General features: G+C 36.0%; 1 protein-coding gene across 5 annotated transcripts in view; it reads right to left on the reverse strand.

The window, feature by feature from the left end:
* Positions 1-14,238, reverse strand: part of Ralyl (RALY RNA binding protein like) — a 637,542-nt gene that overhangs the window by 83,859 nt on the left and 539,445 nt on the right. For all 5 annotated transcript variants that reach the window (XM_013110889.3, XM_040741381.1, XM_040741383.1 and 2 more), the window contains one exon: positions 8,923-8,970. In XM_013110889.3, the coding sequence (XP_012966343.1) occupies positions 8,923-8,970 (48 nt within the window). The remainder of the gene's footprint in view (positions 1-8,922; positions 8,971-14,238) is intronic.

The raw sequence follows: 14,238 nt of genomic DNA on the forward strand, positions 1-14,238 counted from the left end.
TCTTGTATACATATATTTCTGAAAATGTTATAATCTCTTTTGGGAAAATAATATAGGAAACATAATAAAATATTATGGTTTTCAATAGTTTATTCAAAAATACTTACAACTATTACCTGATAAGATCAAAGGACAACACTTAAGTTTAAAAGTAACCTTTTAATACAAAGATTATCTCCCACATGCCTACAAGGGAAAAGAAGTCAAATGTGGCAGAGGTCAAGGGAGTCCCCATCCTGCATGAGCTGGCAAAGTGCTAGAGGGTGAATGACCTATGGCAAAGAGCAGTCGATGTCAGTACACTTGGGTTTCCTTCAAAGTCCACAGCTGGATGAGGCAGAAAGGGTTAGGAATACAATCCATACCAACAGAGAATTGAAAATCAGACGGGTCAAGAAAATCTGCCCCTCATTTCCATCACAAAACAAGGTCTACATTAGTGATTCATAAGATGAATTCAAAGAGCTCCCAGAGTCAGTGCACCAAGTACCAGTGTACCAGTACAATACCCAGGACAATCAAGAAGAAGAAATATGCCATTTGATCCTCTCTTCAGGTCAGAAATTAATGTTTTTTTTATATGGTTTGAAGAGGTTCCTTAAGTAAGCAAACATGTTCATTGGGTAAAGAAAATCTGTGGAGTGCAATGAGTCTGGGAATCCAGAAAGATAAGAACTCTGGTGAATGTGCTGAGAAAATAAACTACAACATCATTGTTAATCTAGTTACAATGCTCTTTAATCCGTAAAGCCACTATGTAGGTTACTAAAACATTTCTCAGTATGTTGTCACACTCTACAGGCTGTGTTCCAGAACCTTTGTCTGGTTCTGGGCTTCCTGGTCCACATCTCTCGACGTCTAGTGGCTTTATTTATCAGAGAATCAGGTGGGATTGTCACCGGTTCTTGTGCCACTCTGATGTGACTGTGGGAAGCATTAGACCTTAAGTGTTTTAGTGTCATATGTCACATAAAACCAAGAAGAAAGGAAGGCATGGATACTTCAAATGTGAACAAAATTCTAATGTTTATAATATTTAATGGAAGTGGAAGCTGTCTTAAATATAATTGGCCACCTTTGGGTTTATCAGAAATGTAAGAAAGGAATCTGAGCATGGCTCTAATGCACAAACTGTAATATGCTGAGTAGGAAAGGGTCAGTTTTTTGGGTTTTGGAGATGGGCAAGGGTTTCAAAATGCAGAAGGAAGTGGCTGGGTTGGCAAGAAGACAACTTAGTTTTTTTTTTCAACAGAATTCACTCTGCAGTAAATAGAATTAGTTTATCTTTATAAATAGTATTGGGAGTGAGGAAAGCTCACTTAAATTACAGGCTGTCTAAAAAATTACAGTCAAGAAAAATGCAATGAAAGCAAAATTTCAAAGGTTGACTAATGTCTTTAAATTGTTTTTATTGTCATCATATTATTTCACCAGTTCTTAAAATTATATCTCTACTGTTTTCCTTTGGGTATCCTTAGGTTCCCTAGTAGAATTTATTCAGAAAAAATTCTGATACTTGTTTAGTAGATAATGGATATTACAAAGCCAAGAGTATATTTTCCCTTTTCCTAGATTAGTTTTGAAATGAATGCTTGTAAAACCTTCCCTCTATTTGTCAAGGAAATAAACATAGTAATAGTACTGATGTAGCCCTTAGAAGAATTTGAAGCTTCTTGTTTTCATTTTAGAGACATTTGAAATTACATATTTTATTATTTCACTTTTAAAAATTTTAATAGAGATTCATACTATTACATCCTAGCAAAAGTTAAAAGCTGATGAGCCTAATTTTAATACTTATTTATTTGATGAAGTTGTCATAGCTTGTCTCTTACAAGAAGAATATTAATTTTCATCCGCTATACTTAAATTAGGTGTGCTATACATAAAAGCAATTTAGCATCATATTAACAGAAACACAGAAAGGGAATATAATTTTTATTGCTTTGAGAATATACAGCATTAGGCTTTAACAATAATTGTGTTTTGGTAAAATACATGAACAAATTTCTATAGTTATACCACAAACCAAACTCTGTCATCTAAGTTTTCCCTTTAGGCATCTCTACCTTTTTTTACATAATCAAAATTATAGTACATATAGAGACATGCACAAAGGATACGTCAATCTCGTATATTAAAAAGATTTCTCAACCTTACTAATGATTTTCTTCGTGTTTAATGTGTATAGTTTATCTTTCTAGTAGAAGCTCTACTAAATCAATGACAATTTGCTGGGCCTTTTCTTTTTTTGCCTTTATGTTTATTTTTTTGCCAATAAAGAGTAAGATTTCAAATCACAAAAAAGATCGAATGTTCTACATGTGTATATATTATATTATCAAGTAGTAAATTTTATTTCAGTAATAATTTAAAACACTTTTTAATAAATATTCATTTGGTCCTAAATTTCCCTCTTGAAATACTTCTTTTCTCTCCTCAGGAATCAAACTTACTGTTGCTATGTATTTACTGCTAACAGCATCTTTAGTATGGAGTATAAGCTGCTCAGAGGCCCAGCTTCTCCCAAGGACTTTCTGACAATACATGAATGGCAAACAACCAGAGAACTGATAGTATTTTGTCCCTAAACTATACTTTCAGCATACTTGACTCTTGACAAATTAGGGCCCATTAAACAAGCTAAAGTTCCTACTTTATGTATAAGGTCTACATACAAATTCAGAAGAAATTATTCTTAAAAGTCATCAGGATATTGATGATTTTATTGCTTTTTTAAATTACTAAATTTTTCTAAAATTTTGTTTGGTTTGCTTCTTGTTCATATGCAAATGTTTCTTGGCCCTGTTTCAAAGGCAATTGGCTGCAAATTAGAATGATCATTTCTGCAGGTTTATTTTTTTGCTATCTGCTTTATTTCATATGCACCTTTAAATAATAAATGTTATGGTCATTTGAGGTAAAAAGAAAAATCACTAAAATGGTTTAATTCTACTTAAGGCTTTGTAACTTTGGAGTTTTAAGCTATTTTGTTCATGAAAGAAAACAGCAGAGGCAATTTTCTTGAAATCAACCTGTTGACACATGCGTATCTAGATATTAAGTTCAAATCTTCTCACTGCAAACCATGTCCTTCCCAACGAATAAACTATTATTCCTACACTTGTAAATTAGGATACTATTGTATCACTTGAGAATTTAAGTTTGCATGTGAGACAGATATTATTTCTGGGTAGCACATTTTCCACTACCATGAATATATGTTGCAATTTGTAATTATGATCAGAAACAGCTTAATAATGACTTCTTTCATTAACTAAAACCCTAGTAATTTTTCTTTAGTGCATCAATACAAGCCCAGAATGTTCTGGCACTGAACAATGCCCATTTTAGATCACTTTAGCAATATACAGGTTGTCCTACATTGTGAAATGGCGTGACATTTCACTTTCCTAACAGAACTTTACTCTTTACCAGGGTTTTCAAAGTGCTTGGTGGTTTTTCTGGTGGGACTGAGAAAGAATTGAATTAAACTGTCAATTGCTCAGAGATGGAAGACATTCTCTGGAGTACTCAGCATACTTGAAGCAAATCTCTTTTTAATTTACTTGGCCCCATATTGATGTCTATGCGTGGTTCTCATACTACACAATTGCTTGCACTCAGCTATGCCAACTTTAAAAAAAAGAAGAAAATACCACTGAAGTCTGGAAAATAATTACTGAACAATGTTTTTATAATGTAATGTTCAGGATAATTATGAGAAAAAACTACGCATGGGCCTGAAACACTCAATTACATTAAGATCCCCAAACATGCAGATGTAGGAAGGGAATCTCAATATCTATGTGTCACTTATGAAGCTATTGCTTCCTTTAAGCTACAGGTGGGGTTGTTTTTTGCCAAGGCATGTTTCTGCATAGAGCATTTTTGGTTTCCTGTTCTACTCAGTATGTTAAAAGGAAAATTCAAGATGGACCAAGAAAATGGACATTTTGTTATGTTTCCCATCATCATTATTATTACCCCAGCTTTGTTTCTTTACACTGGCAAGCACAATTCATTCCAATAGCAACAGAATATTCACATTGGCAGAATTTGCAGCATTCATTTCTTCACAATCCCTCCAAGACATCCATACCAGTAGCCAATGTCGCTGAAGATCTGAGTCCCAGTTCCACAGAAATACAGATACATGCATGGGCTGAACAGAAATTCCTACTCATAATTTCAGCTCAGCAAATCCCTTTTTCTATGGTGAATTTTAATAACAGCATTTGTCTTCTTTCTTGCAATTGTTAATTCCATTATGATAAAATGTTTTTACCCTTTTGGATTTTCAATTCTTATTTAGAAAGTTTTTAAAAAAGTGTAATTATCTCTGCTAAACATAACCAGTGTGCTTTCTTGCCTTGTCTTAAACAAAGAATCATGGTCTTAGGAAATAATAGAATGTTCACAATCTGTGGATGTGTTGAGTTATGGCTGAAATGCCAATCAATGGTGCAAGAATGGTCTATAATGGAAGTATTATTATGTCATGATCTTATTCCCCAGGTATATAGCCAGTATAAGACACATTTAACATTGTTGTTAAAATTGTTCATTTACACTGGTGTTTGACATTGATTCAGTACTAAAACATATTAGAGATATTGTTAGTTATTACATACATTTATGAGCTAAAATTGATCATGAACAATCAGCAAGTTTTGCAGTATTAAATAACAATTTAGTATGTAGTAGTATCCAAAATATTTGAGAATAGTCTCACATAAACACAAAATGGATGTAGCTTAGGCAGAATAACTGTGATTAAGTGCTGCAGTGAATCTGGGTCCATTCTTCTTGTCCATCCTTTCTCCCCTGATTTACCTTTGGGGGATTCTGTGTTGACAGGGAGGTAAGCCACTGATGGCAGATGCTCATGTCTTTCTTGGCCAAGGGTTTTTATAAAAGAAAGAGAAACTACAAGAGCACATATTTTTAAAGATAATCTGTTAGTAAAATAATCATAATGATCTATTGCTCACTTAGAAGTCAAATAGATTGTATGCACTCACTCATATATGGATTTTAGACATGAAGGAGGGAATTTCCAGCCTACAATCACACTGCCAGAGAGTCTGGGAAACAGGGAGGACCATAAGAGAGATATGCAAGGTACCACAGAGAAGGGGAGTGGGACAGGATCTCCTGAGCAGATTGGGAGCTTAGGGTGAGGGGAGAGGAAGCTGGGAGAAAGAGAGGGGGAGAAGAGGAGGGGAAAGGAGGACACGGGGAGCAGAAAGGTTGAGTCTGGGGAAGAATAGAGGAGAGCAAGATGAGCAATACCATAATAGAAGGAACCATTACAGGTTTGAGGAGAGATCTGACAGTAGTGAGATTTCCAGAGATCTACAAGGATGACACCAACTGGCAATCTATGCAATAGTGAAGAGGCTACCTTAAATGCCCTTCCCCAATAATGAGACTGATGACTACTTTGTATGCCATCCTAGAACCTTCATCCAGTAGCTGATGGAAGCAGAGGCACACACTCACAGCTAAATACTGAACTGAACTCCTGGAACCCAGTTGCAGAAAGGGAGGAGTGATGAGCAAAGGCGTCAAGACCAGGATGGTGAAACCCACAAAGACAGCTGACAAGGGGGTGGGGTCATGGGCCACAGACGGATGGCAGAGAGGCCAGCATGGAACTGATACAGAACCCCTGAACCTAGATGTCAGTGAGGAGACCTCGGCAATCTATGGGGTCTTGGGTAGTATTTATCCCTGGTATACGAATGGATATGGGGAACTCATTCCACATGGAGGGATGCTCTCTTAGCCTAGACACATAGGGGAGGGCCTAGGTCCTGCCCCAGAAGATATGACAGATTTTGGAGATCCCCCATGGAGGGCCTCATCCTCCGTAAAAAGCAAAGGGGGAATGGGGTAGAGAATTGGGAGGGTTGGTGGGGAGTGGGGGGAGGAGGGGAGTGAGAGGGAGCTGGGATTGAAATGTGAAGTAATCTTGTTTCTAGTTTAAATTTTAAAAAAAAGAAAAGAAAATTGGCTTTAGTTAGGTTTTGTGTGGAGAGGATAGTCATAAGAGATCTTCAGTCTCCAAAATTCTTTATTATTATGGTGTTAATCTTTGTAAAGTAAGCTCCATTTTCTACCTATTGTTTTAGATAGCCACTTTTTAAAATAAACAGTAAAATGGATATCTTATCTTCTTAGCAAATTAATTACCTTTTTAGTGTGTGTATGTGTGTGTATGTGTGTGTGTATGTGTGCATGTACATGTGTGTGTTTGTGTGCATGAGAGGGAGGAGGTATATGCCACAGTGTATGTGTTGAGGTCAGCAGAAAACATTGTGGAGTAATTGCTTTCCTTCTGCTCTTTTCTTGGATGCTGGTGATTGAACAAAAGCTGCCAGGTTACACAGCAGCCTCCTTTACCTACCTAGACTTCTCATGAAACCCTGTATCTTGTCTTTAAAAAGGAGACAACTGCAAATTTGATTTTTTTACAATTAGAAGACTCATGATTCTTACCTTATAAAGCAAAATTCATTTAAGTAGAAATCTATTTAGTATATAATAAAACATTAAGAAAAGTGAGTAATATAATGGCATTTTGATACACCATTAAATAGTAAATACTAGAGGAAATTTTATTTATCATAATTAAAACATTGTTTTTCATCCTAAAAAAATTCCAGCGGGAAATTATTATGAAACTATTAAAAGTCAAGGTTTTCACTAAATGTAAAGACTATCTCAATACCATTTATTTTTTGTAGGGGATGGGGTTAATTTAATGCTGCCAGATGTAGGCATTACCTTCAGAACACATTATTATAAGCTACTAAGTGCTGAAAACAAAACAGAAATATTGTTCAAATTATGAGACAATTTGAGGGAATATTCCTTAGAACCAGCTTTTGTCTACAGAAGGAACTAGAGAAAAGTGACTGTGTGAACAGTGTGCTTAGATCTTGCTCCCAACATAGGATTTGGGGTACATTAACCCCACATACAAGTTGGAGATATTTTTGCTCCCTGTGCCTTCCCATGTAGTCTGTTGTGGCATCAGACTGAATGACCAAGCTGTGAGTCTACCCCTGTCTATAATGAACAAAATAGCTCTGTGTGTTTAACGAGATAAACTAACTGCATATTTTAAGTATCCCTTATTAGCCAAGTACAAGTTAACATTGTTGTGGTGCTTGCGAAGAAAGGGAGACAGACATGATTAGACCTCACACTGCGGAAGGAGCTGTAGCAACACAACTAAGAAGTGTGGGGAGGGAGCCACGCCAGGTGGCAGAGAGCCCAGGGAACCTGACTCAACCTGGGATAGTCTTCCCACTGTGTTCTGAGCATGAGTTAAGTGAAGCGGGTGGTCAGAGGACCTTGGAGCTGGGACAGCACACAGAAAGGACCCAGTGGCTTTCTGGGAGAACTGAAAAATTATTCACAAGTGGGAAAGAAACCCTCAAGGAATGACTGGCTCCTTTGCCCTCTGTGATCTTTTAAAAACCTTTCCTCACGTTTTTATGTAGTTCATTGGACTCCCTTGTTTTAACAGTACTTGAAATTAAAGTCTGAGGAAAATACTTGTATCATTTATCCATCCACTCATTTGTTTATTCCAATTGTCACATACAGTTTTTCTGTTTGTTGTTTTTGTGTGTGTTAACTATCCATGAATTTCCTTGTCAACAATTAGGTGCATAAACAAGTTTTCTAAAATACAAATCAAATATCTGATACCAATACAGGTAACCTGTCATTAACACCTCAATGTATAGACTGGATTATACAAATAAGTCAGTAATCGCATCACTTCTCTAAAAAGACAAAGAGGATGGTGGCTGCTGGCTAGACTCAGTTAACATAGAGATAGAAACCAGGCATTTATAACGTGACCTCTATTTGTGGCGTTTAAAATGAACAGATAATTAAAAGAAAGAATGGGTGCTGCAAATAACTTTAGAATCATAACATGGAGAACAAATTGAAACAAAATGTAAATGGATACGTCAAACAAAACAAAACAAGGCAAAACAGTTGAGCAAAGATGTGTTATGCCTCTTGAAAACATCTAGATGCAGACTCAGTAAAATGAATGAAACGATACTTTCTGCCATTCATAAAGAAAATGTATATGACGTGAGGAAAGAATGAGGTTATGGGAAGCAAGTGACGTTGCAACAAATCTGCACGGGGAAAGAACTTTAGGAGAGACCACGCACAGTTAGGATGCGTCACTGAGGCTGGTCTAGCCTCAAAACGAACCATGGTGGTTCACAAAGCACAAGGTAGGTGCTTGCTCCAGCTCCTCAGTCACCTGATAAAAGGATATGTCTGCTTTCTGGGATGATTTTGATACATAGCACACACAGACATAAATGAAGCTCTCAACAGTGTTATTGTTTCATAGTATAAGATGATAAACAATTATCATTTGTTCATATACTTTTAGCACAGAGAGTGAGATAATTTGTATGGTTCTCTTAAGCTTCTGATTCTAATAAATTCAATGTATCACATAGGCAGATGAATTCTAGGTTTTGTTACCTTTGCCCTCCCTCCCATCCTTCCTCCCTCCCTTCTTTTCTCCTTTCTTTCTTTCTTTCTTTCTTTCTTTCTTTCTTTCTTTCTTTCTTTCTTTTGAGCCATAATAACTCTCAGCTTTGAGAATTCTAAATCAACAATTGATCTGGAAAATAATTAAATAGTTAACATATTGTTCAATACTACCAACAAAATTGTAGTGTTAGGCAACTCTAAAGCTCAATTCTAATTGCAAAATCTACTGTATGCCAATAAATATAACAAAAGAAAGAAGATACATCTATGGTACAGTTGTAAAAACTTTCAAGCATTAATTAATAGTTTAAGTAAGTTAAATGCATAAAATAGAGTATAATACAGATGGTAGAGAACAAGGTTAAAAAATTCACGTACCGATTGTAGAAATCATCTCTGTAGTAATCATAGTCAAAGACATAACCACTAAGGAAGGAAAAAAAGCAATAGTCAGACTGTTTTTAAGACATGCTCATTTTAATTTGTTTTTTATTTTTATAGTAAGGAAAAATGTTACTGGACACCAACATACTTTACTATTATATTTATAAACATTATAAGATAATGCTAATTTTCCTGTGCTTCATCAGACTACCATTACAGATTGACAATTTATGGTTTTAAAATAGGACCAATGCATGCATTTCAGCGAGGAAACCATAATGGCCATTTTCCTAAAGAATATATAGCGAGAACTGCCTACATGTATTTGGATGAGGACCTCTGTTAGGCACTTAATATGCATTTTTGTTGTAGCCATCACAACTACTCTAAACTAAACTACTAAATAGCTGAGAGGTTGACTGAATTCTTATCACTAACAAGTGGCAGAAGGGCAATTTGAGACTAAGACTGAATCCACATCTGGAGTAATTTTCTTTCCATTTCAATATTCCCAAAAATAACAAATCTAAATTCTATACTTTATGGAATACTTGTAATAATTTTTATTGTATGTTTGTGAATTTAAATTTTCAGTGAACTAAAACACACAGAGAATTAAAATTGTCAGTTTTAATAATTTCAGCGTATCATTCAATGTATAATTTTAACCATGTCAAGTATTCAATTCAATAGTCTTAAATATATCCATAAAGTTACACAAAGATCAGCACTGTCTACTACACGAACTTCTCCATAGTCACAAACAGTACTATTCCCTGCCTCCCCATCCCTTAATCACCTCTATTTGACCTTTTCTCTATAAAACTGCCTATTTTAGGCACCTCATGAATTGTGAATCACAGTCATGTATCATATAATTACATAATTATAGCTTTCCTTTCTGTCTCATTTATTTCTCTTAGTATACTTTAAAGCTTATCTAGTATGTACTGGATATCAGAATTGCATTCTTTTCTAAATCTGAGTCCTTGAACAATTTTTGTTTATACATTTGCTGGTAAATATTAGAGTCATTTCTGTAATGATTTATGGTAAAAATGATGCTATGATATCTTGCATGTATTATTAATATACTGCTTTCATTTCCTTGTGTGCATACATAAAAATAAAATTCCTTGGTTTCATCAGTGTTTAACTGATTGCAGAACTTCTTATGCCAAAAGGGTAAATTATATTTCCAAACCAATTTAACAGTCATTTATTTTGTAACTATTCTCAAGCCAGTAAAACTGAGGACCTATATTAATATGGTATTTTTATTCTTGGTTTTATGAACAGATGCATACATGCCTCCTCAGATTTATTGCAAGTAGACAGAAAAGACTTGGTATAGTATATGGAGGCTATGGAAACTAGTTCTGTTGCCAGCAGTGCCTAATACAATACAGGGTGTGCCAGTTGAAGTTCTGAAAACTTAAGGAAAAACCTAGTGCACTCAAGAATCTGATTAGAAGATTGAACATTTAATATTCCTATTCACAGGAATGCCATGTCTTTCTCTTCAAGCACAGAAGACCAATGCAATTGCTGCCTAAAGAGTGAAAAGCAAAACAAAACAAAACTCACATTTGTTAGTACAGATTATTAATGTGGCATGGTATATGCTATAACTTTTATTGCTTGCACAGACATTTCTGCATTGTTGAGCTGAGGTATTTTTAAGAAAATCCACTGGTTACCATTAAGTTATGGGCAAAAATGTCTACTGGGACCTTCCATTGGATAGTAAGTATCCATGGTAATAAGGAAGATTGAGATACTTGTCAAAAGCTTTCACTGACAAGTCTTAAATTTGACTGATTGCCTACAGTTACCATGAGTGTCTTTATTTGTTGATTTCTTAAAGTTTTTATTTATTTATTTAATTTAGAAACAATCTTATATTACATATCAATCCCAGTTCTCTCTTTCTCCCATCTTCCCATGCCTCCCACTATCCCCACATCATACCCTCTATTCGCTCCCCAGAGAGAGTGAGGCCTTCCATAGGAGGATCATCAAAGTCTGTCATGTAGGCTTTCCCCATGTATCTGGGCTGAGAGAGTGTCCCACTATGGGGAATGGAGCCCCAAAGTCCATTTGTGCACTAGGGATGTTTGATGATTTTTAAGACTATGTTTGTATGAGACAAGTGTATATGCAATAGAACTGACATTTAGACAACATCAATTAGATTACCAAAACCAAATGCAATAGAAAGACAAAAGGAAGTATATCATTTTAAGAACTTTGCATGTAATATGTTTGTAAAAACAATGACCTGGAGAGGGAAATATGCTAATTTAAATTTATATTGTTTGTACTTTTATGTACATAATCTCATTTAGTCTTCACTATGCATAAAAGATACAGTGAACTCTCTTCAAAACTTGATAAAGAGCATGCTAACAGGTACTAAATGAGGCACTTGGGCTCAGAATTTATAATTTCTATCTATGACTAAATTTCAGTCTGGTTGTTATCAAGATGACCTCGATTTCTTTCGGCTTTGTTACACTTGAGTCTGGTCAAACTTACATGTACTCTTAGATGTATATGCAAAATTTCCCATCTTTACAACTGAGGTACAGTTTTCTTAAGAACATGGGAGCCTTCCTTCGAAGTAAAATTATCAGTAAAGACATCTCCTAAATGAAACTCTGCGCTGTCCTTGCCTCCCAGACAGCCTCTGATAGCTATTATTATACTCTATATTGTTATGGGATTAATCTTTCTATCTTCTACATGCAAAAGGAGAAATATACCAGCAGGGATGTAGATGGAGGTTTCTGTCCCACCTGCCAATGAAAGCACACAGAGTCTTCTATTATATTAAACTGTTTAGAAAATTGCTCAGGCTTCTTATTGGCTAGCTCTTCCTTAATTATTAACCTATTTCTATTAACTGATGCATTTCCCCATGGTCTTGACTTGTCAGTGATGCCCAAGCCACTTTCTTCCTTGGCAGCTACGTGGCATCTTGCTGTCAACTGTTTCTCTGCCTTTCTCCTTCTCAGAATTCTCCTAGTCAGGAAGCCCCTCCTATACTTCCTGCCTACCTAATGGCCAGCCAGCATTTATTCATCAGCCAGTAAGAGAAACAAATATTCACAGCATACAGAAGGACATCCCCCATTCCTGGAATTCTATAGCAAGTGTTCTTGACTTTTCTCTAATTGAAATCCCTTTTCACTGTAAAAAACAGTATGACTTAGGTACATGCGTATATACAATACATCTATACATGAAACATGTATTGATAAGATATGATAAAAACATTTAAAAACAATTCTTTATTATACATTTAATGTTGTTATTTACTAATATTAGTTGGTATGCAAATTAGATGCATGTGCACATTTGCTTTCACATAAGAAATTAAATCCTAACTAAATATTTCATATTTCAGGATAATAATATTTTCAGCATTTTCTTGGGTGACCAATTTCTAATTTATACTCATCAATGCTTAGAATGTATATTCAAATCAAAGTTGCAGATTCAAGTTTAGGGCTACTTCAGATAGGTTTCTAAAATTCTGTACTAATCCCAAAACAAATTTAATTAAATGATATTCTATAGAACTCAGAGCATAACCTCATGGATCAATATTTAGAAAAAAACACTTGAAATATAATGTTATATAAATGTAAATTAACTTGATGCATGCTAAAGAAGAACTCTAGAAAGATATTAAAAGTATTTTTGAGTTCTTTGTAAATTTTGGAGATCAACCCTCTGTCAGATGTGGGATTAGTGAATATTTTTTCCCATTCTGTGGGCTGCCTTTTTGTCTTGCTGACTGTGTCCTTTGCCTTACAGAAACTTCTCAGTTTCAGTAGGTCCCATTTATTAATTGTTGATCTCACTGTCTGTGCTACTGGTGTTATGTTCAGGAAGCTGTCTCCTGTACCAATTTGTTCAAGGGTACCACCCACTTTTTCTTCTAAGAGGTTCAGTGTGGCTGGATTTATATTGAGGTCTTTGATCCATTTGGACTTAAGTTTTGTGCATGGTGATAAACATGGATCGATCCGCATTCTTCTACATGCCAGTCTCCAGTTATGCCAGCACCATTTGTTGAAGATGCTTTCTTTATTCCATTGTATATTTTTAGCTTCTTTGTCAAAGATCAGATGTTCGTATGTGTGTGGGTTAATACCCGGGTTTTCAATTCGATTCCATTGGTCTACCTGTCTATTTTTGTGCCAATACCAAGCTGTTTTCAGGACTAAAGCTCTATAATAGAGCTTGAGGTCAGGGATGGTGATGCCTCCGGACGTTGCCTTGTTGAACAGTGTTGTTTTGGCTATCCTGGGTCTTTTGTTTTTCCACAAGTCTCCAAAACATCAAAGGACCCAATTAAAAAGTGGGCTGCAGAAATAAATAGAGAGTTTTCAATAGAGGAGTCTAAAATGGCTGAGAGGCACTTGAGAAAGTGCTCAACATCCTTAGCCATCAGGGAAATGCAAATCAAAACAACTCTGAGATACCATCTCACTCCTGTCAGAATGGCTAAAATCAAAAACACCAATGACAATTTATGCTGGAGAGGATATGGTGAAAGGGGGCACTCCTTCATTGCTGGTGGGAGTGCCAACTGGTTCAGCCACTTTGGAAATCAGTATGGAGATTCCTCAGAAAAATGGGAATAAACCTACCACAAGACCCAGCAACTCCACTCTTAGGCATATATCCAAAAGATGCCCATTCATACAACAAAGATGTCTGTTCCACTATGTTCATAGCAGCTTTATGTGTAATAGCCAGAACTTGGAAGCAACCTAGATGTCCCTCACCCGAAGAGTGGATAGAGAAAATGTGGTACATCTACACAATGGAGTACTATTCAGCAGAAAAAAGTAATGGAATCATGAGATTCGCAGGCAAATGGATGACACTAGAAGAAACCATCCTGAGTGAGGTAACCCAGTCACAAAAAGAAAAACATGGCATGTACTCTCTCATATATGGATTTTAGACATAGATCTGGGGAGTGCCAGCCTACAATCCTTTGGCCAGAGAGTCTGGGAAACAGAAACTTCATTTAGTGGCTGATCGAAGAAGAGGCAGACTCCCTTGGTTAAGTACTGAGCTGAACTCAAGAAAGCCAGTAACAGAGAGGGAGGACTGATGATCAAAGGGATTAAGACTGGGCTGGTTTAACACCCAGAAACAGCTGACCAGACAAAAGTTAACTCTTGAATCCCAGGCATCAGCCTGGGAATCCATCATGGGACTGATCAAGACCCCCTGAATCTGGGTGTCAGTGAGGAGGCCTAGGGAATCTATTGAGCCTTGGGCAGCAGA

Source organism: Mesocricetus auratus, unplaced genomic scaffold (genome assembly GCF_017639785.1).
Source record: "Mesocricetus auratus isolate SY011 unplaced genomic scaffold, BCM_Maur_2.0 Super-Scaffold_6730, whole genome shotgun sequence".
NCBI classification, from domain to species: Eukaryota; Metazoa; Chordata; class Mammalia; order Rodentia; family Cricetidae; genus Mesocricetus; species Mesocricetus auratus.